At 35.8% G+C, this 26,730-nt stretch overlaps 1 protein-coding gene across 1 annotated transcript; it reads left to right on the plus strand.

Annotated features, from left to right (window-relative positions):
* Positions 1-26,202, plus strand: LOC124533280 (fatty acid synthase-like). The gene is made up of 40 exons (XM_047108489.1): positions 1-147; positions 755-947; positions 1,676-1,796; positions 3,084-3,287; positions 3,383-3,499; positions 3,875-4,038; positions 5,583-5,725; positions 5,849-6,052; positions 6,142-6,331; positions 6,886-7,045; positions 7,347-7,516; positions 7,839-7,990; positions 8,169-8,352; positions 9,247-9,395; positions 10,468-10,652; positions 11,507-11,626; positions 13,509-13,618; positions 13,707-13,897; positions 14,563-14,732; positions 15,226-15,489; positions 15,600-15,720; positions 15,926-16,216; positions 16,352-16,795; positions 16,882-17,052; positions 17,214-17,344; positions 17,525-17,675; positions 18,123-18,294; positions 18,783-18,895; positions 19,058-19,219; positions 19,327-19,455; positions 19,694-19,773; positions 20,321-20,476; positions 20,599-20,850; positions 20,997-21,150; positions 22,710-22,914; positions 23,117-23,267; positions 23,887-24,061; positions 24,272-24,451; positions 25,120-25,222; positions 25,612-26,202. The coding sequence occupies exons 1-40, from the start codon at positions 1-3 to the stop codon at positions 26,145-26,147; spliced, it is 7,215 nt and encodes a 2,404-aa protein (XP_046964445.1). The 3' UTR covers positions 26,148-26,202.
* The last annotated feature ends 528 nt before the right edge of the window (positions 26,203-26,730 follow it).

Raw genomic sequence — 26,730 nt, forward strand, 5'->3', positions numbered from 1 at the left:
ATGGCATCCACAATCTTCTTAGAAGAGAAGCTGTCAGGCAACTGGACATCACACCCAGAGCCTGAGGCAATATCAATAACCGGCATCTCTGGTCGGTTCCCCGATTCGGACTCAGTGATTGAATTGCAAGAAAACTTGTTTAGTAAGGTATTGTGTATTTTCAATATTACATCATGTATTGTGTATTTTCAATATTTCCCAGTGTTGGGCTATGGCCTCTCCTTCTGGTGATGCAATGCGGGTTCATAGATTCACATGTGTCAGAATATTTTGAGATCAGACATCAAATTTCCTCACGATATTTTCCTTTACCATCTACGAGGTGAATGATCAACGCAATTTGAGCACACGAAAATCAGGTGGTGCTTGCCTGGGTTGTCAAAGACAAAAATCTTTGTCCAAAATAGAAGTTTTTACACTTTCTTATTGATATTCAAAAATCTACAACCGGTTCGGAATTTAACACCTCAGACCTGAGAATCTCAACAGGATCAATGTTATGATATTCTTTTTTTTTATGGTATAGGTTGGCGGACGAGCATATGGGCCACCTGATGGAAAGTGGTCACCATCGCCCATAGACAATGACGTTGTAAGATATATTACCTTACATCGTCAATGTGCAACCTACCTTGGGAACTAAGATGTTATGTCCCTTGTGCCTGTAGTTACACTCGGTATTAAACAACAAGTTGGAACCCGTGACCTGCGTATTACCAATACCAAGGTTTTTAATAATTGTCATTGTTCTCAGATGAACCTCATATCTGACGACAATCGTCGTTGGAAAAGAACACACCCTGAGATCCCACATCATACCGGCAAAATCAATGGTATCGAGAAATTCGACGCCTCTTTCTTTGGAGTGCACTACAAGGAGACGCACACCATAGATCCCATGAGCAGACTCCTTCTCGAGAAAACATATGAAGCCATCATCGACGCTGGTAATGTTCTACATAACCGTAATTCCAAATCTGTTCAGACATTTAAAAATTATAATGAAATAAACTTATTCTCATAATCCGATGAGATTTGCCAAATCTTTCACTACCAGAAGAAGTTCAGGTGCAGAACCAAGGTCTTTAAGTGCTCTCCGAGGTACAGTGTAAGCTTCCACCTTCCAGAATCCGTGATTTTACTGAGAAATTTTGCGACCTAAAAACCGATAACTTTCTATATTATATTATATATCATTCTCCGTCTGTCAGAACAACCTCACGTAGTATGTACGTGAACAAATAAGGGTAGGTGAAATAATTAATTTTTTGGTGTGTAGCCCGTCTTAAACAAGTGGTTTTGCAATCCAATATATATACACATAATAAAATTAGAGTGTCTGTTTGTAATAATAAAATGGCCCGTTTTTACTCAATGTATATGTACGAATACACGGTGCATATACCAAAATAATATTTTTTACAGTTTTCGTCTGTCTGTCTGTCTGTTTGTTCCGGCTAATCTCTGGAACGGCTGGTCCTATTTTGAAGGGGTTTTTACTGGCAGATAACTAATATAATAAGCAATAACTTAGGCTACCATTTTTTTTTGTTAAATCAAAGTTCGCGCACAGCTAGTATTGGAATATTATGTTTTGCTGTTCACTTCGGAATCGTTACGTACCTTTTTTCATGCTGGCCGTTAATAAGTCCTAAGAATCGTATTTATTACTCAGGTTTGAATCCAAAGGAATTAAGCAATACAAACACCGGTGTGTTCATGGGTGCTGGCTTCTCGGAATCTGAGAAGACCTCTTTGTACGATAAAATACATGTGAATAAATTTGGTATTACTGGGTAAGTTGAAACGTTATTACAATAAATTAAGGACGTTTTCGTAGAGCGTCCTATAGTGTTGATTCTTAATTTAATGTCGCTTTTTATAAAACTTGATGTGAATTTATCGTCTGTTTTGCGAAAATCCAAAAAAAAACATGGTTAAAACCATAATGATTAATATACCGCTGTTTCAGCGATAAGGCCACCTCTTGTGCATCTTTTTTAATCGTATCTATAGGATTTTTTTACTGACGTACAATATAGAGTATTTTGATTTGATTTGATGTCCATTCGGCTAGCTGTAAATTCTAATTTTCTATGAATATATACAACAACAACAGCCTGTAAATTTCCCGCTGCTGGACTAAGGCCTCCTCTCCCTCTGAGGAGAAGGTTTGGAACAAATTCCACCATGCTGTTACAATACGGTTTGGTGGAATTCACATGTGGCAGAATTTCTATGAAATTTGACATATGCAGGTTTCGTCACGATGTTTTCCTTCACCGCCGAGCACGAGATAAATTCTAAACGCAAAATAAGCACTAGAATATTCTGTGGCGCCTGCCTGGCTTTGAACCCGCAATCATCGGATAAGATGCACGCATTCTAACCACTGGGCCATCTTGGCTCGAATATATACTATTATGGGTAATCAACTGGAACCCGCACCTATCGAATTCAATCCACGGACCAAATAGCGGTCCAGCCATTTAGGAGTGTAATAAAAAAACGCACTTATGTACATTTACGTATGTAATGAAAATACATAATGCATTAGTCAATCGTTTTACATATAAAGGCCAATAGGCCTAACTAACAAGTTAAAATGTATAAAATGAATGAATAATTGTGATATAGACTAAATAGTGGCATATATTCCTCGTAAATATACTCTGACCCCGCTGCAACATAATACTATGGAATATTTAATGAGAAGATTAGATACATGCGCTCGCCATTTTGGAGGTCCTCAACTAGTCCAAACATATGATTAATATCTTCACCATTTAGTCTGGCTAGCTTAAAAAACGTTTTATCATTGACTTTTATTGTATAGCCACCACCACCAATTTTATTAAAATAATATGAGCCTTATTCGGCCTCATTAGTCTATTACATTTTTTTTTAAATATCCGTAACATTTATGGCTTTTTAATAAAATAAAATGGAAGCAACACTGGTGCTTAAAACTATAATTATTGAGAGAAATATTTAATAAAATAGAATTACATAGATATTTACTAAACTAACCATTGCACGAAACAACGAAACACATTAAAAATAACTTAAGTAATATTTTTCAGCTGCTCCCGAGGTATGTTGGCCAACCGTATATCTCAGTGGCTTGATCTTACTGGTCCTTCCTACACTGTAGATACAGCTTGCTCCAGTTCTCTATATGCTTTGGAACATGCATACAGAGCTATACGTGAAGGTCGCTGTAACGCAGCCATTGTTGGATCGTCGAATCTCTGCCTGCATCCTCACTGGTCTTTGCAGCTAAACAGGTACATACTCATTCAATATTCAGTTCATTCATTCCCAAATAAAGTTATGATGTTCGACTGTTTTTTTTTTTTTTAAATCTAAATCGTTATTTTAGACTTGGTGTATTATCAGCTGATGGAAAATGTAAGACTTTTGACGATACCGCAAATGGATACGTTCGTTCTGAAGCTGTTGTTGTGTGTATATTGCAGAAGGCTAAGGATTCAAGAAGGTAATAATATCAGTATGTAACTATGAACTAATTTTGAGGTCAATTATGTCATCTTTCATTAATTTACAGGTCAATTATTGCCAAAAATAGTGAACTTTTACTAAATCATTATCATACATTATCATATCAGAGTAACGTATCATCAGTCAGTTTTCCACTAATATTTCAGTTTCAGTAATCGCTTACCAAAAATTATAAAGGAAAAACGATGTATGTGTAAGTTTAAAGTGTAAAATTTCACGCGACATGTAAACTGATCATATATAAAATCAAATGAAAAATTAACTTTTTCAAGCAGTCTTGCAAAAACTTTTGACTCGCCTAATTAAATTAAATTTAAAACCACACATTACGGATCTGATATTTTTTTTTCAGAATCTATGCCCAAATAGTCCACGCTAAGACTAACTGCGATGGGTATAAGGAACAGGGTATCTCGTACCCATCTGGTGACATGCAGAAGTTACTCCTCAGCGAATTTTATGAAGAGTGTTCCATTCCTCCAAGCACAATCGAGTACGTAGAAGCTCATGGAACAGGTATGTGAATATAATACGCAAAAGTTATAAACAAACAAAACTAAATATTTTGATGATCTATAATAGAAAATTATAGGGACTCTGGGAAGTTTATTGTATTTTCGCTGGTTAGATATCTAATAATTTTAATAATAACAATAATGATAACTTATAAATATAATGATAACAAAAACAACAGCCTTTAAATTTCCCACGTCTAGGCTAAGGCTTCCTCTCCCTTTGAGGAGAAGGTTTGAAACATATTTCGCCACGCTGTTCCAATACGGGTTGGGGGAATACACATGTGGCATAATTTTTCTGAAGTTAGACACATGCAGGTTTCCTCACGATGTTTTCCTTCAGCGCCGATCACGAGATGAATTATAAACACAAATTATGCACATGAATATTCAGTGCTGCTGCCTGGGTTTGAATCCGTAATCATCGGTTAAGATGCACGCATTCTAACCACTGTCTCGGCTTAATTTTAGGACATATTACGACAGTTAAAATTGAGCTTTAATTTATGGTTTTCAATTAATCAAAGCGAACTCGTATCAATAACCTAATAAATATTTTGATCAATGATGAATCAATTCGACCTCAATAGACCTAATTCAATAAACTTTACGGGGATGAATAAACATATTACATGAATGCATAAATAGAAGCAAAACAATTTAACTGTCACGACGCATAATATATTTTGACACGGCATATTTTGTTTAATATTTGTGGAATAATTATAATTCGAAAAGCGCTCAATGGATCGGCATTTTCACCGGATATTATGAATTATATCCCGCCGTGCGTCTAGTAATCCGTTTATAGAAGGACTGGCAGGTTACGCTCTTGTGATCACTCTTGTACAATAAATCTTGGGTTTGACAGCACGCACATCCTGCGTTCAAGTGAAGACAACAAACTTGTCACACCCTGCAGCCCGAAAAAAACCTACAGTAACTCTTTCACTGTGAAAACCGTCAAACTCTGGAATGCACTACCCACTGATATACGACAGTCTAAATCCTTGGCAATATTTAACCGTCGTTTGAGAAACTATTACCTATCCATATCTTAATAATGTATGCAAGTATGTAATAATATGTAGTTTATAATTATGTATATATATTTTAATATATATGGTTAATATATTTCTATGTCTGTACTATTGGGGTGTATATATGTGTAGTTTATTATTATACCTTAGTATAAATATTACTATATTATGCTATTTATCTTTTTTTATATCTTCTTCTTCACTTACCTGTTTTCGTTCTAAGCTTCATCACCAAAGGTTGTCTGTGAGAGATCGCTAAAAGCGATAAGACCCTCTTTGCGCACTACATTTCTAATGTTTTGTATTTCGCATATATTTCCATGTGTTGTACAATAAAGTATTTTAAATAAAAAATAAAAAGTCATAGGCATCTGCGTTTCTGTTCTTATTAATTTCAAACCACAAAACAAAACATAGCGACAGGGAATTATTTTTTTCGTTTATATGACAGCGATAGTTATACAATCTTTAATGTCTTGTCAATTAAGTACTTTGTTCCCAACAGGCACAAAGGTAGGAGATCCAATAGAGCTGAATGTGATTGGTGATATCTTCTGCGAGGGCAGATCCGATCCTCTCATGATTGGATCGATCAAGTCCAATTTGGGACACAGTGAACCGACATCGGGTCTTTGTTCTGTTGCGAAGGTAAGAAATATTACCAAGACTTATCAAGTTTACTAGTCGTTATATTTCCTATAAATTACATGAATACAGGAACAGGTATATCTCGATAGCTATAAAACCTAATACCATAATAATTTCTTTTAGCTCTGTATCGCATATAACACCGGATATATTCCCCCAAATATAAATTTCAATGTTCCGAGAAAAGGGATATCATTGCTTGAAGAGAATAAAGTGAAGGTAGTGACGGAAAAGCAGCCCTGGGACAGGGGTATGTCTGGTATCGACAGCTTCGGCTTTGGGGGTGCCAACGCTCACGTCTTGCTCAAAAACATTGCAAGAGCGAAGGTCTGTGCAAAGCTTTAATTTGTAAATGTTTTTTCTAATTGATGTATGTAAAATTCTTTATGTTAATATTTTCTATTTTTTACAACTAGCTCAACAATGGCTTGCCTTCAGATGATCTACCTAGATTGGTCTGCGTATCAGGTCGCACTGAAGCAGCAGTGGCTAGGATCTTAGATGACCTTGAATCGAGGACCATCGATGTTGAACTTGTCAGACTCTTACACGCTATACATGATGATGATATCGGTGGCCATATTTATAGAGGATATACTTTGTTAGGTAAGACCTTCATTGAGAATTCAATAATCGAATTGGAATAAAAACAATAATCTGTACTCTTCAAGTCTAGTATATTTGTTTCATCATCATCATTCGTCATCATCATCATCATTATTAACACCCCATGTTCGTCTACTGCTGGACATAGGCCTCTCCAATTAAACACCTCTGTGATCGTTCTTCGGCTACCCGCATCCAGCTCCTGCCAGCCGTCTTGCGTAAATCATCACTCCAGCGTGCCCCAAGTCGTCCAACACTACGTTTGCCCAGACGCGGCCTCTACTCTAGAACACATTTTCCCCACCGGTTACCGGTTATGTAACAAATATGGCCAGCCAACTGGCACTTCAGCTTACTAATGCGGTGGGCTATATAGGCTAGGTGGCTTTAGTTCTCTGATGGATCGCCTCATTTCTGATGCGATCCCTCAGAAAACGCCGAGTATAACCCTTTCCATAGCACGCTGAGCGTCCATGTATCGGCTCCGTATGTCGTGGCGGGTATTTATTTCACCAACCAACCAATTTTAATTTCAACAAGTTTCTCATACTTAGAATCTACACCAACGAGGAGCGTCTCACTTGCTAGGAACATCCAGTACTTCTCCGGTGTTCGTCGTCCAGTGTGCTTCGTATACCCAGGCATCGGTTCTCAATGGGAGGGATTGGCTACACAGTTCATAAAATTGCCAGTATTTGCTGCTGCAATTGAAAAGTAAGAATAAAATGATCAGTTATCAATAGCTGATGAATTTAGGAAGTAGTTTTTGGACATACAAGTTAAGTGACTGGTTTTAAAATGTTACATTTTGTAAAACAAATTATTGACATAGTAAGCAATATGAATGTTACTATGATACAAAAATCTAAAGTAATAATAGTTACATAGTCTTATAATTACTTAATTAAAACGTAGATAATAGTGGAACGACTTATTGCAATGTGTTTCGGAAATTTTCATTATATTCGGTATCGTTCATTATGCTTAAATTTTATAACTGTTTTATATTTTCCAGGTGTCACAGGGCTCTACAGCCTATGGGCATATACTTGACCGAACTCATGATGAATTCAGACCCTAATATATACGACAACATCGTCAACTCCTTCATCGGCGTCGCCGCTGTTCAGATTGGTCTCACGGATGTCCTGAAATCTGTTGGAATCGAACCCGACTTCATTATTGGTAAACATAACATTTTATTATTTTACATTAATATATAAACAAGATTAATAGAGAAGTCTTTTGCACATTGAAAATTTATGAATCTTCATTATCGATTTCTCAAATATTCATAAATAATTGAATCAATATCAGTTCCTGCTTACCAACGGACGTACTGCGTTTACTTATAAATAAATTTGTAAGTGAATAAAGAATGTAAGTGGCAATAAACTCCCAGTAAATACGTTTTACATGATTTTTTCTTTTGTAATGACCATGTCTTGTTAATTCTGGTTACTACTTATAATGGAGTAGCTCTAAAAATAAATTATTGTCACTTTAGGTCATAGTGTGGGCGAGTTAGGTTGCGCTTACGCAGATGCCAGTTTGACAGTCGAACAGATGATTCTGTCAGCATATTACATCGGTTTGGCGGCCAGTGACACAACATTCATTAAGGGATCTATGGCTGTAATAGAACTTGGCTATAAGGACGTAAGTACAATGCAGAGTACAGTCTAATAAATAGATCTTAACACTTAATCAATCTTAGCAGTTCAGTTTGACCTAGTTCATATTTTTAGTGAATATTGTCTAATGTTTATCTATTTTATTATTATTATTATTAATTTGTCATTCATTCATTTCAACATATTTTTGTTTATTGCAACAGATAAAAAAAAATCTTCCATCTGAAATCGAAGTAGCTTGCCACAAAGATGAAGGCTCGTGTACAATTTCTGGTCCAGCCGATAAAATTAAGACTTTCGTTGCTGAACTGGTAGCGCAAGGAATCATTGCCAAAGAGATGCCTTGGAGTAACATCGCCTGCCATTCTCGTCACATCGCTGAAGCTGGTGAGTTTGTTTTATGTTAAGACCATAAGATGCCTTTACGCATGCCGCCCGGTAAGGCCCGGAACGGATATGTGGGACTCAACCGGGGCCATAAGGGCCCCGTGCCAGGGCCTAATGATCTGTCCTACCCACTAAAACCATCCTCGGGTTTCCACCATGCCGCCGAGTGGTGAGGCAACGGGATTGCTCAGGGCATGCAACCGTGACCCCACCAGTGGCAGCCGCCGTGAGGCGGCTGAATGACAGACGTGGAAAGCGCGCCTAGTGCGCGCCTTCCTCCTAATCCTCCACGTGCTCATGTGACGATCTCCCCCGAGTCCGCCACTGGAGGCTGGACGTCAACGAAGCTGACGCCCTGCGGCGGAAAAGATGGTAGGCTCCGCCGCTAACCGCTAGTGTATAACACATGGGAGGCTCGAGTAGCGAGCCCTCCCACTCCCTTCTAGCCAACGAGGCCACTCATATGGTCCGCCCTGACGCCAACCAGGAACTTACCTGGAGCAGCACCGCGGCATTCCTCCCTCCAGTCTTAGCCGTGGCCGATGAGCAAGCTCAAGCCGGCCCCGTTGCCCAGGGTGCACCACGAGGAGGTGACTGACATGCACCCTTAACACCCAAGACAAAATAAAAAAATTAATGAACTTTTTCTACGTCGTGTACTACGTGTACCTATGAAAACCGGTGTACACACTACTCGACCACGGAGGTCGTCAAAATATAGAAAAGTAAAAAACCTGATTAAAATAAATAATCGATTTATATTTTTGTAAATAAGTTTAACATATATTTGTTTAATTAAATTTATAACATAAATAAGCCTTTTTAGGTTAATTGAAAACGCAAAAATGATGAAAGAACGAAAATTACAAACTAAAACTTTAATTTTTTTAATAGGTCCGAATTTGTTTAAAAAACTGAAGCTAGTGATTCCAACACCGAAACCGCGTTCAAAGCGCTGGCTGTCCACTTCTATCCAGCAGAACTTGTGGAAGAATCCCAAATCTGAGATGTGCTCGGCTGAATATTACGTCAACAATTTTGTGGTAAGAGCTGAAATCTCAATAAAATCAACTTAATATAAACCTCGACGCAAATCACACTAATGAAACTGTGAATGATCTATGATAAAGTATAAAACGGACCCTTCAGCTACTAGCTAAATGCGTAAGGCATCTGCTTTTGCCGTGTACCTTGATAGATGATTGATAGATGAGTCGAGATGGCCCAGTGGTTAGAACGCGTGCATCTTAACCGATGATTGCGGGTTCAAACCCAGGCAAGCACCGCTGATTCATATGTTTAATTTATCTTTATAATTCATCTCGTGCTCAGCGGTGAAGGAAAACATCTTTCAAAAACATCATTCTGCCACATGTGTATTCCACCAACCCGCATTGGAACAGCGTGTTGGTATATGTGCCAAAAACCTTCTCCTATAATAGAGAAGAGGCCTTTGGCCCAGCAGTGGGAATTTACAGGCTGTTGTTGTTAATAGATGACTATGACCTGGAGCTTTTGGGTATCTTCGTCTATGACCAGTAATAGAGAGCCATTATCTGGATGATGGTGAAAGTATTTAACACCTTGAAAACAGTCGAGTTTAAATTGCTTTATTTAGAAGATTAATGTAGTACTTTCTATCTAAAAGTAAAAGAAAAATAAAGTAACAGCCTGTATATTACCCACTGCTGGGCTAAGGCCTCCTCTCCCATTGAGGAGAAGGTTTGGAATATATTCCACCACGCTGTTCATTGGCGGGTTGGTGGATTGCACATTTGGCTGAATTTCAATGAAATTAAACACATGCCGGTTTCGTCAAGATGTTTTCCTTCACCGCCGAGCACGAGATTAATTATAAACACAAGTTAAGCACATACATATAGTGGTGTTTGCCTGGGTTTGAAACTGAACTCATCGGTTAAGATGCACGCGTTTTTACCACTGGGTCATCTCAGCTCATCTAGAAAACGACAAATAATTCTAAGATTGTACCTGGAACAGCTACTATGCTGAAAACATATTCTATCTTCTTAAGTAGATATAGATAATTTATTAAAATAATTGAAAATTGTAGGTTATAATACCAATTGTACTATTGAAACATTCGTTTATTAGAGTCCAGTGCTTTTCGAGGAGACAGCGAGATTGATCCCGACCAACGCGATCACTGTGGAGATTTGCCCAAATGAACTCCTGCAGGCGATTTTGTATCGATCTCTCAACAAGGATATCGTCAACGTTTCTCTTTTTGATATAAAAAGCCAGGACTACCTGCAATCTCTATTCACGTCGCTGGGCAAGTGAGTGTTCCTTCATATATTTTTAAAAGATATCTTAAATCTGACTAGATTATGTTTTTCAAAATTAATTAAACTAACTAAACTAATTTTAGCTACTTTAGATTGTGATGTTCTTGGGCGATTTTCGCTACAGTGGCAAATTCCAAAAGATACTAGCAAAGTGGGTAATAGTGCTTAGTCTTATAATCTGATGGATTAGCAAATCCGACAAGAAAGGAAGAGTATGATTTCTAAGGCACGTTAGAATCAATAGTATCAAATTAATTTGTTCTGCTAAAGCTCAACCTGCGATTTAAGCAGAGGCCACTGGCCAATGAGAATATAACAATTAGCAAGTCATGATTTTATCAATGTAAATATATGCTTTAATCTTTAATATTGCGTTAATGAGTCATCTATATTTATTTTAGTTATTCTACCGCTAAATAACAGTAGTCAGTATTGTTGTGTTCCGGTTTGAAGGGTGAGTGAGCCACTGTAACTACAGGCATAAGGGACATAACATATTAGTTGCCAAGGTTGGTGGCACATTGACGATGTAAGGAATAGTTAATATTTCTTACAGCTTAATTGTCTATGGGTGATGGTGACCACTTACCATCAGGTAGCCCATATGCTCGTCCGCCAATCTATACAATATAAAAAAAATTTTTAACGTCCGTCGTACGGACCAAGAATTAATTTACAATCTAAAGTCTGGTTGTTTACAAATAGTCGAAATAATGGGTATCAAATTTTCAGGTTACACAGCAGGGTAAATCGCTTATCACGCCAATATTTACCATAGAACAAACTTCATTATCGAATTATGAATCAGCATAGTATCTGGAATAATTTGAGTACAATATTTGCAGGTTGTACGAAGCCGGTCTGAACCCTCACCTCGCCAGTATTTACCCGACCATAAAGTTCCCCGTCTCGCAAGGAACTCCCATGCTCTCGCACCTCGTTGAATGGGAACACAGTTCGAACTGGTGAGTGTGAGAACCAGAAAGAGATTCATTAAACGAGCTAGTTTCATTTAACCTAGCTTCTCTTCCTAGCTTCGTTCGGGAAGAATATAGGTCTACGCAAAAAGTTTATATTCTAATTCGAATAACTTTAGTTGAGTTGTTTTTGTATGAAGTTTACCAAGTGTCATTTAAATAACGGTTTTGTACCTTAACTTTATTTGTTTCCCGGTGTTTCTTTTCGTCGCATAGACGCTATTTTTTATCGTATATAAGTTATATAAGATATTTTGTTTGCATTAAAAATACATTCTTTATATTGTACAAAGACAAACAATTAGGAAGTGGTTTATTATTTTTTCACACAGTGGATATCTACACAAAGATTACCGCCCCCATAGGAAAACGGGATTAAGGGGGTCTTCTATACACTTAATCCACTGGAATGATCATCACAGACAGACCGGAGAGGCAGAATAGGCTATTTGACAATGCGAAAAATAAATTGTGAATTATTGTAATCAGTGTATATTATGAGTTTAAAAATGGTTATTTACTAACAAAAGTTGAAAATAATACTTAATTTATTCAAAAATCCATAAATAAAAATGCATTTTTTCAAACGTTTGTCACGTACACAAAACGCTTCCGATTGGCCGGGCTTATGATGAAGTTACTTTCTTGTAAACTTTGCTTTTCTACTATATGTACCACAGATTAAAATACAGCAAAGTGACGTCACCGACCCCATTGCAGCGCCATATTGTCCAAGTAGCGTTTCCGCGCGCTATTTAAATATGGAATTTTTAATATGATATTTTTCGGCAAATATGCACTAGAAATAAAAAACACAACTTTTACTGGGTTCCTTAACTTCTACTAAATAATATTAAATGGATTTTAAAAACCAGTCAAATAGCTTATTATGGCTATATAAGGCATCCGCAGCCTCTCTCGTACAACAACAACAGCCTGTAAATTCCCACTGCTGGGCTAAAGGCCTCCTCTCCCTTTGAGGAGAAGGTTTGGAACATATTCCACCACGCTGTACCAATGCGGGTTGGTGGAATATACATGTGGCAGAATTTCTATGAAATTTGTCACATGCAGGTTTCCTAACGATGTTTTCCTTTACCGCTGAGCGCGAGATGAATTATAAAGACAAATTAAGCACATGAATCAGTGGTACTTGCCTGGGTTTGAACCCGCAATCATCGGTTAAGATGCACGCGTTCTAACCACTGGACCATCTCGATTCTCTCCCGTACACCGCTTTAATAACGAGCTCGAAATTACAAATAATCTCGCTTCGAACTGATAGACATTACTTTGTCATATACATAAACAAGCTACAGATTTACAGGTTAATGCAATAATAAGCATTAACAGCGATGTTAATAAAAAATTAACAGCTGTTACAAACTCCGATTGTTGTTTTTCGAAGTTATTTTTGTTAAACTGACAACAACATATCATCAACAATATGTATCGCCTTGTACGCGATTAGTTCGTTAGTGGCGGGTGCGTTAAACGGGACATTGTGTAGTTTAATTATAAGTAATGAATAGTTGGGTGATTTTCGATAGAGTAACGAGAGAAAATTACTTCGGGTTATGGAATATTTCAGAAAGTTGCTTCATTACAATAGATTAATAAAAAGTTAGATTTGATAAGGTAGAAATATATGGAAATTGTGTAACTTATAAATTATATAAAAGACATTATAAGTATGCTTTGATGTATTTGAACATGACAGATTATTGGGTAAAACATAGTGTAAAATATAAGTCCTGAAAATATATGGTATATAGGTATTTTTGTTAGAAGTCAATTTAATTAATAGATCTGTACTACAGAAATATTTGAATATCGAATATCGATTTTAATTGTTTATATTGTACGTTAGGTACGTATCAGCACATGAAGATAAAACAAAGATGCAGTCTGGTGAGACGACAGTGACAGCGTCCATCACTCGTGGAGCTAGCGAGTTCATGGCCGGTCACGTGATTGATGGTAAGGTTCTCATTCAATAAAGGCTTTCCGGCAAATGGACCACTTGATCTTTACTGGTCATCACTAATTTATGCCTTTTCTTTTCTAGGTCGAAACTTGTACCCTGTAACCGGTTACATATTGATGGTCTGGGAAACCCTAGCTATGATGATGGGAGAGTTAGCCACAGAAGTTTCCGTGGTGCTCGAGAACGTTCGATTCCTAAGAGATACTCTAATTCCTAAACAAGGAAATTTGGAGTTCATTGTTATGATTCATAAAGGCAGTGGACAATTCGAGGTTATTATATCTTTGAGAAATTATTCGGTCCTATATTGTAAAATGAAGCCTGTTCATATCGTGTTGGATTAAGACATCCTCATCTTTTTACTCTGCTGACACTGGTCTGAAGGGTTGTATGTTCATGCGAAAGATTTCCATTAGTCACATACAGCGATATTTTCAATGGTGCACGTGATGAATTATAGACACAAATTAAGTACAGTCACATAATAGTCCAGATTTGCATGATAAATAACAAAATATTCATAATATTTTTCGGCATAGATGTTCGTAACAATGACAGCTGCAAAAAAAGGTATTTGTGGAAAAAAAGTTATGTATCATCATCATTTTACAAGATTCAATTAAATGTAATGCTACTTTAGTTTAAGAACATACGTTCTCGATAGAAGTTTTGGTACTCGACAAAAAACGATTACTAGTTCCTCATTAAAATCATCTCTATAATCTTATATTAGGTTAACTCATTGATCAATTTATATATGTCAGTGAATCTGTATTCACGTCTGCAATCATATATACTATTACAGTTTACGCTTGCTAGATTCACGTTGATATTTTAGTTACTAACCAATAATACTTTATTTAAAATATCTATGGAGTATAATTTAAAGAATATCAATAAGAAGATTGTTTAATAAACTGTAAACAATATCAATCAGATCGTTGAAAGCGGAGCTTCTATTGTGACCGGACGTATATACGCCCAGAAGAACGTGGGAAGGGGTTACCGCGTGCTTCCAGCTGAACCTGAATCCAAGGGATCCAACGATAAACACTTACTTACAAAGGACTTCTACAAGGAGTTACGCCTGAGAGGCTACCAGTACAGGTAATGTTCAGATTTAATTCCAAATGATTATTATTATGATTACATTTAGGTAATTGGTTACCATGTTTAACGAAATGATAATCATCGTCTACCTTCGAGAACCTGAACGAGTTATGATGGTGTCTAAAATTAGAAGTTTACTTTAAGCAGCACATTTCTAATAGTGAATAAAAACAAAAGGTAATTCATTTTGCGACAAGACAGAATCTGATTAGACGTTCAACAGCTCAGCTCGAAATTAAAAGATCGTTCACTTCACGATGGATAGTACAGCATTTAATGACAGGTCTGTTGGGCTCAGGATTATTTCTGGCGGTCATGACCTAAAATTGTACGTCAGAAAATCATCAAAGATCAGATGTTGTTGCAAGAACTGTTATTACTTAAGATTTCGTGAAAAGGAAACCCATTTTTTTAAGATTTGTCTAAACTTATGAAAAAATGTAATATTTGCAGATGAATGTTATGGAATAATTCATTTTCGATTTCACAGTGGCCTTTTCCGAGGCGTAATCGGATGTAACGTCCAGGGGACCCGTGGTCGCCTGGCCTGGGTCAACAACTGGGTTACGTTTTTGGACTGTATGATGCAGATGAAGATAATTACTAAAGACACCCGAGGACTTTTCATGCCAACCAGTATTGATAGAATCAGTATTGATGTCAATATTCACTACGACAAGCTACCACAAATTGACCTACATTCTCCAACACAGTCCATTGAGATTAATGTGTATCCTACTTTAGATGTTATCAGGTATCTTTCTGATTTTTATGTTATTGTATAGTTACTAGGTAGCAAGCTAAATAAAAAGTTACTAGTAAATATGTTGTAACATTACATTAAATTCATTATTTTCTCGCCAGAGCTGGTGGAGTGGAAATTCGAGGTATAAACGTGAAACAGATTTCGAAAAGGATTCCTCTTGATGTACCAGTTTATGAAAAGTATCTGTTCATTCCCAACTTTGGAAAGGCTAATATGAAGGTACAATTAGTTTTTCATGTTACATAAAAATTTAAAACACACCATAACATGAACACCCAACAAATGTCATATATCCAACGCTCACACTTTTGCTCACATATTTATATAACCTTTTGTTAAAAAGAATTGATCGAGTTCATTAAAACTATCTTTTATTAGTTACATCTAAAAGATCTTTATCATTTTCATAGATTTTAATTTCCAGATAGAAGATATTCTCAGGAGCAACATACAACTTATTCTTGAAAACTCATTAATTTACAAATTTAAAATTGTTGAAATTGTAGATGATTTGTATAAGACTAACGCATTTGGACCTATTCTGGATAAAATAGCGAACGCAGTAGATAGCTTGCCTTTGATACAAGCTGAAATGTTTGTTTACTCTGAAGACATTATTAAAATGCCATCAAACATATCTGTAGAAAATAAAAGGTTGCCAGCAGATAGAAGTACTCATATACTAATCGGTGCTAATTTACTACAGAGACCTGAAGTAAGTAAAATTGAAAATCAGTTCGTTTAAATAGTTTATTGTTAAATATATTATTGAATTAAATATAGTAATTATAATATACAAATCATTATTAAAAAGCATAGGCAAAAATAATCACAAATTATTTTTCTTTAGGTCCTTAAAAATGCATTTGCTGCTCTCCACGACAAAGGGTTTATCATGAGTCGAGAAAAAGAACCCATTAATCCGAAAGATTTTGCTAATAAATACGACATCATCACCATACAAGACACTGGCTCAGAACACGTTGTTCTCTTCCGAAAACGAGTTCCACCAAAACCGTCTAAATTCGTCAAAATTGTAACAGCTGATCAAAAATACGCCTGGATAGACAAAGTTAAGGAAGAACTTAAGATCGGACAAAAACTTGTTTTATATAGCCAGGGTGAGCAGATAAACGGACTGCTCGGTCTGATTAACTGTCTGAGAAAGGAACCTGGTGGTGAAGTATTTTATGGTCTTCTAATTTCCGATCCTTCGGCACCATCGTTTAATCCTGATTTGGAATTCTATGAAGATCAGTTGGATCTGGATTTGGCAATTAACGTTTTTCAGCAAGTAAGTTTCTGTTTTTTGAAATAAGTTTTTTCTATATTTCTCTGTTGAATCATAATAATTTCAAATATGTATTTTTTAATATTTAGGGTCAATGGGGCACGTACCGTCATTTACTTTTGGGCGCCTTGGACACAATTCAGGCACACCATGCATTAGTGAACACAATGACCATTGGAGACCTCTCATCGCTTAGCTGGCTGGAGGGACCCATCAGTGTGAATTCAGCTTTGAAGAATCGAGATAACGTTCTGATACATGTAATTAAGATTAGATCAATCATAGTTGCTTTAATTTAGAATTTCGAATGCAAGCATATAAACTAGTATGTACCTACTTTAAATATATGTATAAAGACATTCGAATTCGAAGATATACTTTGTTTTTTTTTTAAAGAATATAAATAAGTACATTCATCCAGGTATACTTCGCTGCTCTTAACTTCCGCGACGTGATTACGGCCATGGGTCACATGTCAATCGACGCCGTCGCGAGTGGTAGACTTGCGCAGGAGTGCGTACAAGGATTAGAGGTCGTTGGCAGAACATGCAAGTGAGTGTTACATTTTATGTGGTATTTCCAAATATATCATTAGCATTTGTTGAATTGCTTTCATTTCATAAATTCTTTCTCTAAAATAAAATAAATAACATAAGAGTTATTTTTATTACTTAACTGTTTTGTGTTTTATTATTATTTTATCATTCATTTTAAATTTTACTTTACACATAGTGGTAATCGAGTTATGGGCATTGTAAAAAACAGCGGTATATCGAACTTGGTGATAACAGACAAAGCACTCATATGGGGCATACCTGACGAGTGGACTTTGGAGGAAGCTGCCAGTGTTCCTGTAGCTTATGGAACTGTATACTATGCCTTGGTAATTACACTCATTATTCCATATACTAAAGTGTAATTTGAAAGAGAGATAAAGGTAGTACATGAGTCATGTACTACCTTTACTACTTATTAAAACCTAGTAAAGAATTTGGTTCCTAAATATGTAACTCAATATTTTTTTTTAAAACGCTACTATCCAACTATTCATATATATTAAGAATAGGAGTACCAACAATTTAAAAAAGCCAATGGCAAACTGACCAAACAAAAAACCTAAAATTTAATGATCATTATATGATATGGCCTTACATATTATAGCATTTTAGCGTCTAGTTTGATAACATCTACTTAGTAATTACTGACGAATAAAGAAATAATAATTGTGTCGTGTCTGGTTTGAAGAGCTTACTCTTCAAACCAGAGTTTTTGTTCTTTGGTCGGCTTCTTTCCTAAATAAATATATAATTAAAATCATTATTTCGAATAGGTAATGATAGGCCAGATTAAAAGAGGAGAATCAATCTTGATCCACGCCGGTTCTGGAGGTGTTGGTCAAGCAGCTATCAACGTTGCTCTTCATTATGGTTGCGAAGTGTTCACCACTGTTAGTACTCCAGAGAAAAGAGCCTTCATCAAGAGAATTTTCCCGCAGCTTAAAGGTAATATACAATTTAATTGGTATAAACCTCATCGGTCATCTTGGTCTTATCGAGTAGTGGGTAGTTTCTCGGTGGTATGGTTTTATAGTACTTAGCTAATAGTCATGTTTAATGGGCCTACTTATTTTGTTAACTCATTTTTTTATATTTACTTTTGCACCAATAAATAAATATTATTATAGTATTGTTGTGCTCCGGTCTAAAGGGTGAGTGAGATAGTTTTACTAGAGAGTCAACGGAAAAAGACATCTAAGTTCCCAGGGTTGGTGTTGCATTAGTGATGGTTAATTTTTCTAACAGCGCCAATGTCTAGAAAAGACAAAATCTGTGGTTTCTCCTGTATGTCTACCTATTTCTTGTCATTAAGTTAATATAATTAATCAATAAAAAAATCGTGTATCTATTTCTCAATTTTTAAATACTGATTATGGTCTGTTAAACGCTAGGCGATATTTATATATTGTTATTGTTGTTTATGTTGTTCACAGACAGTCATATCGGCAATTCTCGTGACACATCCTTCGAAGACATGGTCAGAAAAGAAACAAATGGAAAGGGAGTTGATATGGTCCTCAATTCTCTTGCACATGAGAAATTACAGGTACTTTGTGACTTGGTATATTAAGACTTAACAGTAGTGGACCGTATGTGTATTATCCATGATGTGGTATATGCTTAGTGTTTCAAGCAACATTCAATCAAAAGAATACTTCCCAAGATAGGTATGTTGGAGGAGTAAAATTTAATTTGATTTATTGTACAGGCTTCAATTCGCTGTCTCGGCTATCGCGGTCGTTTCCTAGAAATCGGAAAGTTCGACATCAGCAACAATACGCCTATCAGCATGAGCTTCTTCCTCAAAGAGATCTCCATTCACGGAATCATGTTGGATTTCGTTTATGATCAAGGCAACGAATTCAGAAAGGTAATGGATAGTTAATTTTTTTTGTATATAATCAATAAACTTATTATACTTGCTCAAACTCCATTTTAGCTTTATTCACAAAATTTATTCAATATAATCTTGAACAGAGCCTTCAAGATCTCCTCATATCCGGTATAGATAGTGGCGCTGTTCGTCCACTTACGCACTGCACTTTTGAGAAGAATCAAATCGAGACAGCCTTCAGATACATGCGTGCTGGGAAACATATCGGAAAAGTGAGAACCTAACTTACCCAGTTCCTGTGATATTATTTTGAGTCACTAAAAAAACCGCTGAAAAAATATAAGCGTTGATATTCCAAATTTGAATTAAATTAAATGACTCTGGCTAATTTATTCAAATAGGTTTTTACAAGCACTTTTGAATCGTCATTTAATAATTTTATTTTTTATATTAAGTGAAGCTGCCATACTGCAAGCAAGTAAAAAGGTCTCACTTCATTAAATGTTTTAGGTGATCGTTAAAATTCGCGATGAGGAACAAAATGTTCGAATTACGAAACCGAGGAATATATACATGGAAGCTGTTCCCAGGTACGGAGCTAACGATTACTATGAAAAAGTCATATTCATGAGAAATTAATATAAGTCATTATCTTCTTCATAACGGTTAACGATACCTAGAAAATATAAAGGACCAAAATTATATAAAAAAGCAACAAAACTTTACATATCACAATGGAGAACCGTGTTTTGTTAAAAATGGAAATTTAACCTTTTTTAGGATGGAAATTGCACAAGACTTTTTTGGTCAAAAATTTAAAGTTAAGATTTTTTAGCCCGCCCCCCTTCATGTAATAACCAATTTCGATAATCCATTTTAGATAATTGAGCCATTAGTTTAAACAATTTAATTATTCCACACTTCCATTCTTCAGCTATAACGTTTCAAGTCTACATATAATTAAAGGCTAACTAAACCTAAAGGCTTTTTGTATTATATTGTGATCGCTGATATAATCAGATAAGAAGAAAAAATATGTAACACCTATTCCAATGTTCACATTTCATGACGACTATTACATTATTAACTCAGTCTCAATTTCCGTACAATGTTAAAGTGGATTTAATTATCTTCTAGATATATGTGTGATGAAGAATTGGTTTACATTGTGGTAGGCGGTCTCGGTGGCTTTGGACTGGAACTCGCAGACTGGCTTATTATGAGAGGAGCCAGGAAAGTGGTGCTCACGTCGAGACGCGGTGTCCGTAATGGCTACCAATCATCACGATTGAGGTAATTAATCTACAACTATTAAATTTTAGAACGAACTCCTTAATACCTTAATAACTTTAGAAGAAACAAATTATGAAATCTAGGTTTAGGCTACATTTCTGACTTAATTTCTGATTTCGTAGAGCGTGGGCGGGCTATGAAGCTGATGTGCAAATTTCAACTCACGATGTTACTACAGAAGAAGGATGTGAACAAATTTTGAAGATAGCGAACTCTATGGGAACAGTGGCGGCAATATTCAACTTGGCAGTGATATTGAAAGACTCCATCTTCGAGAATCAAACACCGCAGACGTTTGCGACATCTTTCGCACCCAAAGCCCTGGCTACGATGAATTTGGACAAGTTATCACAGAAATATTGCCCGAATTTGAAGTGAGTTTTAATAATTTTATGCATACATATCTCGATACGCCAATATGGTTAAGCTTTCGGAACTGGCTTTATTATTGCCTTTTTTATACATGATTACTTCTTGTTCTGGAGTGTGGTCAAATACATTTAATTTTTCCATTTACTAGGAACTTCGTGATATTCTCATCCGTATCCTGTGGTCGTGGTAATGCTGGTCAGACTAACTACGGCTTTTCCAACTCTGTGATGGAAAGGATCTGTGAAAGAAGAAAGGAACTGGGTCTTTCCGGCCTTGCTATTCAATGGGGCGCCATCGGAGATGTGAGTATTCGAATATCAGAAGAGTGTTAAGTTTAAAGTAGAGCTTTGGTTTTGAGTAAAATGGTAGAATTAAACGGCGAGTGGACCACCTAATGTTAAATGGTCATCATTGCTCATAAACATTGACTCTGCTAGAAATATGAATCATTCCTTACATTATGAATGCGCCACCAATGGAATCAATGATATTTTGCCCGTTAAACCTATAGTTATATTGGCTAACTCAGATTTTAAACCGGACCACAAAATTCCAAGTATTTTTGCTTGGCGGTAGAATATCTAATGACTGGGTCGTACCTACCCAGACTATCTTGCTCAAAGCCCTACCACCATTAAAATAATGTCCATAAATTTCCTTGTAAAATTCTACCACGATCTGTCTGCAGTAGCTCTGACCTGGTGATGTTTCTATAGTACTTATTAATACACCTAAGCACTAAATTTAATATTAAGTAATTCCTGGATATTTTTCATATTACAATTGACAATAATCTCGACAGAATTAATTTTATCGAGTAAACACGTCAATTTCTCTATCTAATTAGCAAAATATCATATTATTTAACAATAAAATATAATCGGTTGGTAATATCAGAAATCTCTCACAAAACACGCAACACTAATTACTACTGACATTGTATTATCGTTTATTAATTAAAGCAAATAACACGCGAGATGCGAGATAATATTACCTAGAGTTAATTAATTCTTCCGCATATTCTTTCACCCCTCACCTCAATCCCCTTCGTTTCATCCCCTTGCTCAATCTGATTTCGATTCGAGTATTGTCTTGGTTTGAATATTGTGTGTACAAAGCTATTAATAAAACATATTTATGTACCTGTTTGATTGACAACCAAAATATTTGTTTTCTTTCTTATATGAAGTAAAGCAAATAGTACGCATTTCATCTTTAATTTCATTGAACCAACTTCGTGTGAGATAATGCTTGTTTACATCGTCGTATTTTATTTGATTTCTGTCTTATAAATAACTTTAACATAAAAAGGAAAATCATTTATATGCCAATAAAATAAAAAAGGACCCAAAATTGATCCTAGTGGAACAAAAGTACAGACCAATAGACTTTAGTTTATTAATATAACCCTGTTGAACTTTTTGATTCAAGTATGAAGCAATGAGACCCAGGTCTTACCATTAACAATGAAATGTTTTAGCTTGACCAGAATCGTGCTGAACGCACCAATAGCAAATTCTGAAAATTCTGAAATTTCTCTCATGCAGCATATGCATGCAATATATGTATAAGTTGTGCCATTTTAGTATCAGTCATTAAGCTTATTTTTAATAAATTTTCAATGTTAAACAAATTAAAAAATTGTTTGTTGTTAGGGTTCAACATTTCGAGCGGAGTAATGAATGAAAAATTCCAAATATAATAATAATATGGATTGTTCTTAGCCATAGAGACGACTATCATTTTTTTTTACTGCTATGAGCGTACTATGAGTAATGTATAGTATTGTCAGTAAAATGTAATAATCATTAGATTATATCTCCAATCTATCATAATCTAAAATTCTTATATTTTTGCCTAGGTTGGTGTTGTAGCAGATATACAAGATGAAGACGTCCAATTAGAGGTCGAGGGAACTCTCCAACAAAGGATTTCCTCATGTCTACTATCTCTCGACAAGTTGTTGAAACAGGATGCTGCGATAGTGTCCTCGATGGTGGTAGCCGAGAAAAAGTCTGGAGGTTCTAAATGTGAAAATATTGTGGACCCAATCGCGCAGATTATGGGTAACAAAACAGATAATTCGTAAGATGAGTACATTGAGTTGTCTTAGTTAGATCCAGTATTCAATTATATTGAAATCAGTTGTAAAGAAACGACGAGTATTAATCCATTATTCCCGTATTTTGTTTCGAAGTATTTACAGTCAAGTTATTCCTTGTTAAGTTACTTTAAGCATCATTTTATCTTGCACTTTCTAATTGTCAGGTATTAAGGATCTAAAGAAAGTATCTCAGAAAGTACCTCTCGCTGAATTGGGTATGGACAGTATGATGGCAATCGAAATCAAACAGACATTGGAACGGGAATTCGAGATATTCCTGACGGCGCCAGATATTAGAACGTTGACATTTGCAAGGTAATTACTGTTTCCAACTCTAATAATTGAAATATTAGATGATGTATATTAATTTTTGAGCTAAGATCAATATTATGGGAATTAAGACGAACATTAAGGTCGTATTTTCCTTAACATTGTTTCCCTGGCTCTAGGCATAACTATTCGTCAAAGCGTGTACACACACCAGCGTGCAGCCACAACAAGATCTATTCCCGTTATAGAGGACTCGGCAAGCATCAATTTGATTCGATTTATTTACCTATATTATCTCATACACTTGATATATTATATATGTAAAGGTCCGAGCAAATGAGCTGATAATAAATGGTCACCAACACCTGTAGACTGTATTGATATTGTAAGAAATAACTATTCCTTCCATTTCAGAAGCGCCACCAGCCTAAGGAACATATATATTATGACCCTTATACCTTTAAATTGGAACCTTTCCAACCGGAACACATACGGTACACAATACTACGCATTACTACATGATGGTGAAATATCCGATTAAGTACATATCTACACGATTTAGCACAACCCAATATAACATGACCTATCCATATCCATTTTATATCCGTCAATATATCTTATTCTAATGTTCCTTGTTTTAATAATTAAATAAACAAACTAACAGATTAGCAGAAATCACAGCTCAAAAAGAAGCAGCAGCATCAACATCAGTGGCAGTTCATCAAACGAGCTCTGATGATGCAGCTGGTCTTGAAGTCCGTTTGAAGAACATTGGAGATGAAATTTTGGTCTCCGAACCTTTCTTACACATGCCTTCTTTAGTTAGTGATGATTTGAAGGTAAACAACTCAAGTTATTTCATTTCATACTTTGTTTCACCTGACAGTAAATACATACACCGGTTGTAGATTTTTACTATCAATTTAACATATAATTTTTGATTTGAACTTGAAATCTGAAAATGAATGTTTTCTTCAAAAAGTGCATGATAAATACATTGAATACTTAATAATGATATTGAACACAATTAACTCTAATTTTCTTCACAGATCGATGAATCATCTCCCGAAAATAAGTTGGTGATGTTCATGCTGCCTGGTCTAGAAGGTTGTGCTGCGGGATTGGCGGCCTTGTGCCGTAGACTTAGGATCAAAAATTGTGTGCTGCAGTTTGCCCATAATGAAGCGAAGCGGGATACCTTAGACTCTCTGGTCAATAGGTTATATAAGGTATGATATATGATTCGAAAGAATAATTTACGTATCTTCTATATCATGATATATTGTTAACAATACTAGTTGTAGCCCGCGGTTAGCTGGAGGTTTGGTTGCTTACAACAACAACAACAGCCTGTAAATTCCCACTGCTGGGCTAAAGGTCTCCTCTCCCTTTGAGGAAAAGGTTTGGAACATATTCCACCACGCTGTTCCAATGCGGGTTGGTGGAATACACATGTGGCAGAATTTCTATGAAATTTGTCACATGCAGGTTTCCTCACGATGTTTTCCTTCACCGCTGAGCACGAGATGAATTATAATGACAAATTAAGCACATGAATCAGTGGTGCTTGCCTGGGTTTGAACCCGCAATCATCGGTTAAGATGCACGCGTTCTAACCACTGGGCCATCTCGACTCCTTTTTGGTTGCTTGTTAGGCAAAAAAGTAGCCTATGTCCTTCCTTAAAGTTCAAATTTTCTTCATACCATATTTCATCAAATTCGGTTTAGTAATGAAAGATCGTGGACAGACAGACAGAGTACTTTCACATTTATAGTATTAGTATAGGTAATTTAACACAGATCGATTAGGACACGTGCACCAAGTAATGTAACTGACTATTATATATTTCTTATTCCGAAGCCGACGTAAATAAGTGAACGATATTTTTTATTTCAGATAACTAAATCGAAATTAACTCCTGGAAATCCTTATATACTTCTCGGGTACAGTTTTGGTACTTTACCCATGCTGAGACTGGCGAGTCTATTGGAGAGCGAAGGTATCTTTTTCAAAAAAGTGTCTATGCATACATATAGATGATCAAGAACTTACCTTGTACACGATATATCCCAATTTCCAGCAGAAACAATATTCACGGTTTTTTTAATTCAAGTATAAGAGTTTTTTGGTTACCCCTAATAGTCTAAGATCCCGCTGCTCCAAGACCTACATCGTTCTAGCAAATCTGTAATTTTGGGGATTTGTAGTCTACTATACTACATAGAAAAGATAAATAAGCACATATCAATGTACTGATATGGATCTGAATGAGTAACTGTTGTTATTTATTTTACGGGCACTTCTCTACGATTCAGCTGATGCTTTCGGCAAAATTAAGAACAAATTTTAAATAATGCTTTGGAACACATAGTAATTTTAAACTTTCAGGTCACATCGGAATAGTATTCTGCTTAGACGGCAGTCCTGATTACCTCTATGAGACGACGTCTTCGACGATGTCCATCAATAACGACATCCAGCTTCAGAACGATCTGATTTGTAGAACTATCAGCATGATCTCCCCGAAAAATTACATCAATGACACACTCATGGAGAAACTTATAGAAATCGAATCATACGAGGAGAGAATCGATTACGCAATAAAGGTATCTCTATCTATCACACAGCTGCAATACTCAGACAAATTTATAAAGCAAACCGCGAAGGCTAGTTTCCACCGTATCAAAATGATTCTTGGCCAACACGAATTCCAAAAGATCAAGGCTCCAATAGTTCTGTTGCGTACGAAAGAAAAACCACCGTTCTTGGTGATCGAAGAGAATTATGGTCTGGACAAACTGACTGAAGGTCCAGTGACGGTACATCTCGTGGAAGGTAACCATGCCAATATAGTTGAGAATAAGGAATGTGCCAATATTATCAATAGAGTTTTAGCTGAACAAAATCTCGTAAGTATGTTGTAACAAAACAATGGAACGACAATATTGGAATTAATAGAATTGAAGAGTTTCTTCTTGTTATATTATTTGTAAGTCTCAAATTATTTAAATTTCGAATTTAACTATCCATTTTTTTATGATAATATAAGACGAAATGTATATTAAAGTTTTTTTTTTAATAAATTGTTAACAGTATCTGTATGTGTTTTTCTAATAGATATCATAATAGATAAGTAATTTCAAAGATCAAAGCATACACAGGGCCAGACAGCGGTAGGCGACATTGTTTTATACAACGTAATGATATCGTTTTGACGAAGAATAAAAAAACATATTTTAATTTTTTTATCAGTTGCCAGTCACAAATTTGATTTAATTTGATATTTAAGTTAAAAAATAATAACTATTTTTGATAATGTGTATCAACCATTTTTGTGTAACATGCATCTTGGTGGGTTAGTTCGATTCGCACTTGTCCAGTAAACTAAACTGTGTAACTACCACCACTAGCACGAAATGTAGATCCTAAATAGAAGAACCGGCAAGAAACTCATTACTTTGTCTTGTCGACACTCAATCATAGGATATTTTATTGATCTATAGTAAT

This window comes from Vanessa cardui, chromosome 10 (genome assembly GCF_905220365.1).
Source record: "Vanessa cardui chromosome 10, ilVanCard2.1, whole genome shotgun sequence".
Lineage (NCBI taxonomy): Eukaryota > Metazoa > Arthropoda > Insecta > Lepidoptera > Nymphalidae > Vanessa > Vanessa cardui.

Coding starts and splice junctions, on each gene's coding strand:
- LOC124533280 (XM_047108489.1), top strand. CDS start 1: ATGGCATCCACAATCTTCTTAGAAGAGAAGCTGTCAGGCAACTGGACA. Junction 10,653..11,506: donor CTATTCACGTCGCTGGGCAA/GTGAGTGTTCCT, acceptor CAATATTTGCAG/GTTGTACGAAGCCGGTCTGA. Junction 25,223..25,611: donor GAGTCTATTGGAGAGCGAAG/GTATCTTTTTCA, acceptor TTAAACTTTCAG/GTCACATCGGAATAGTATTC.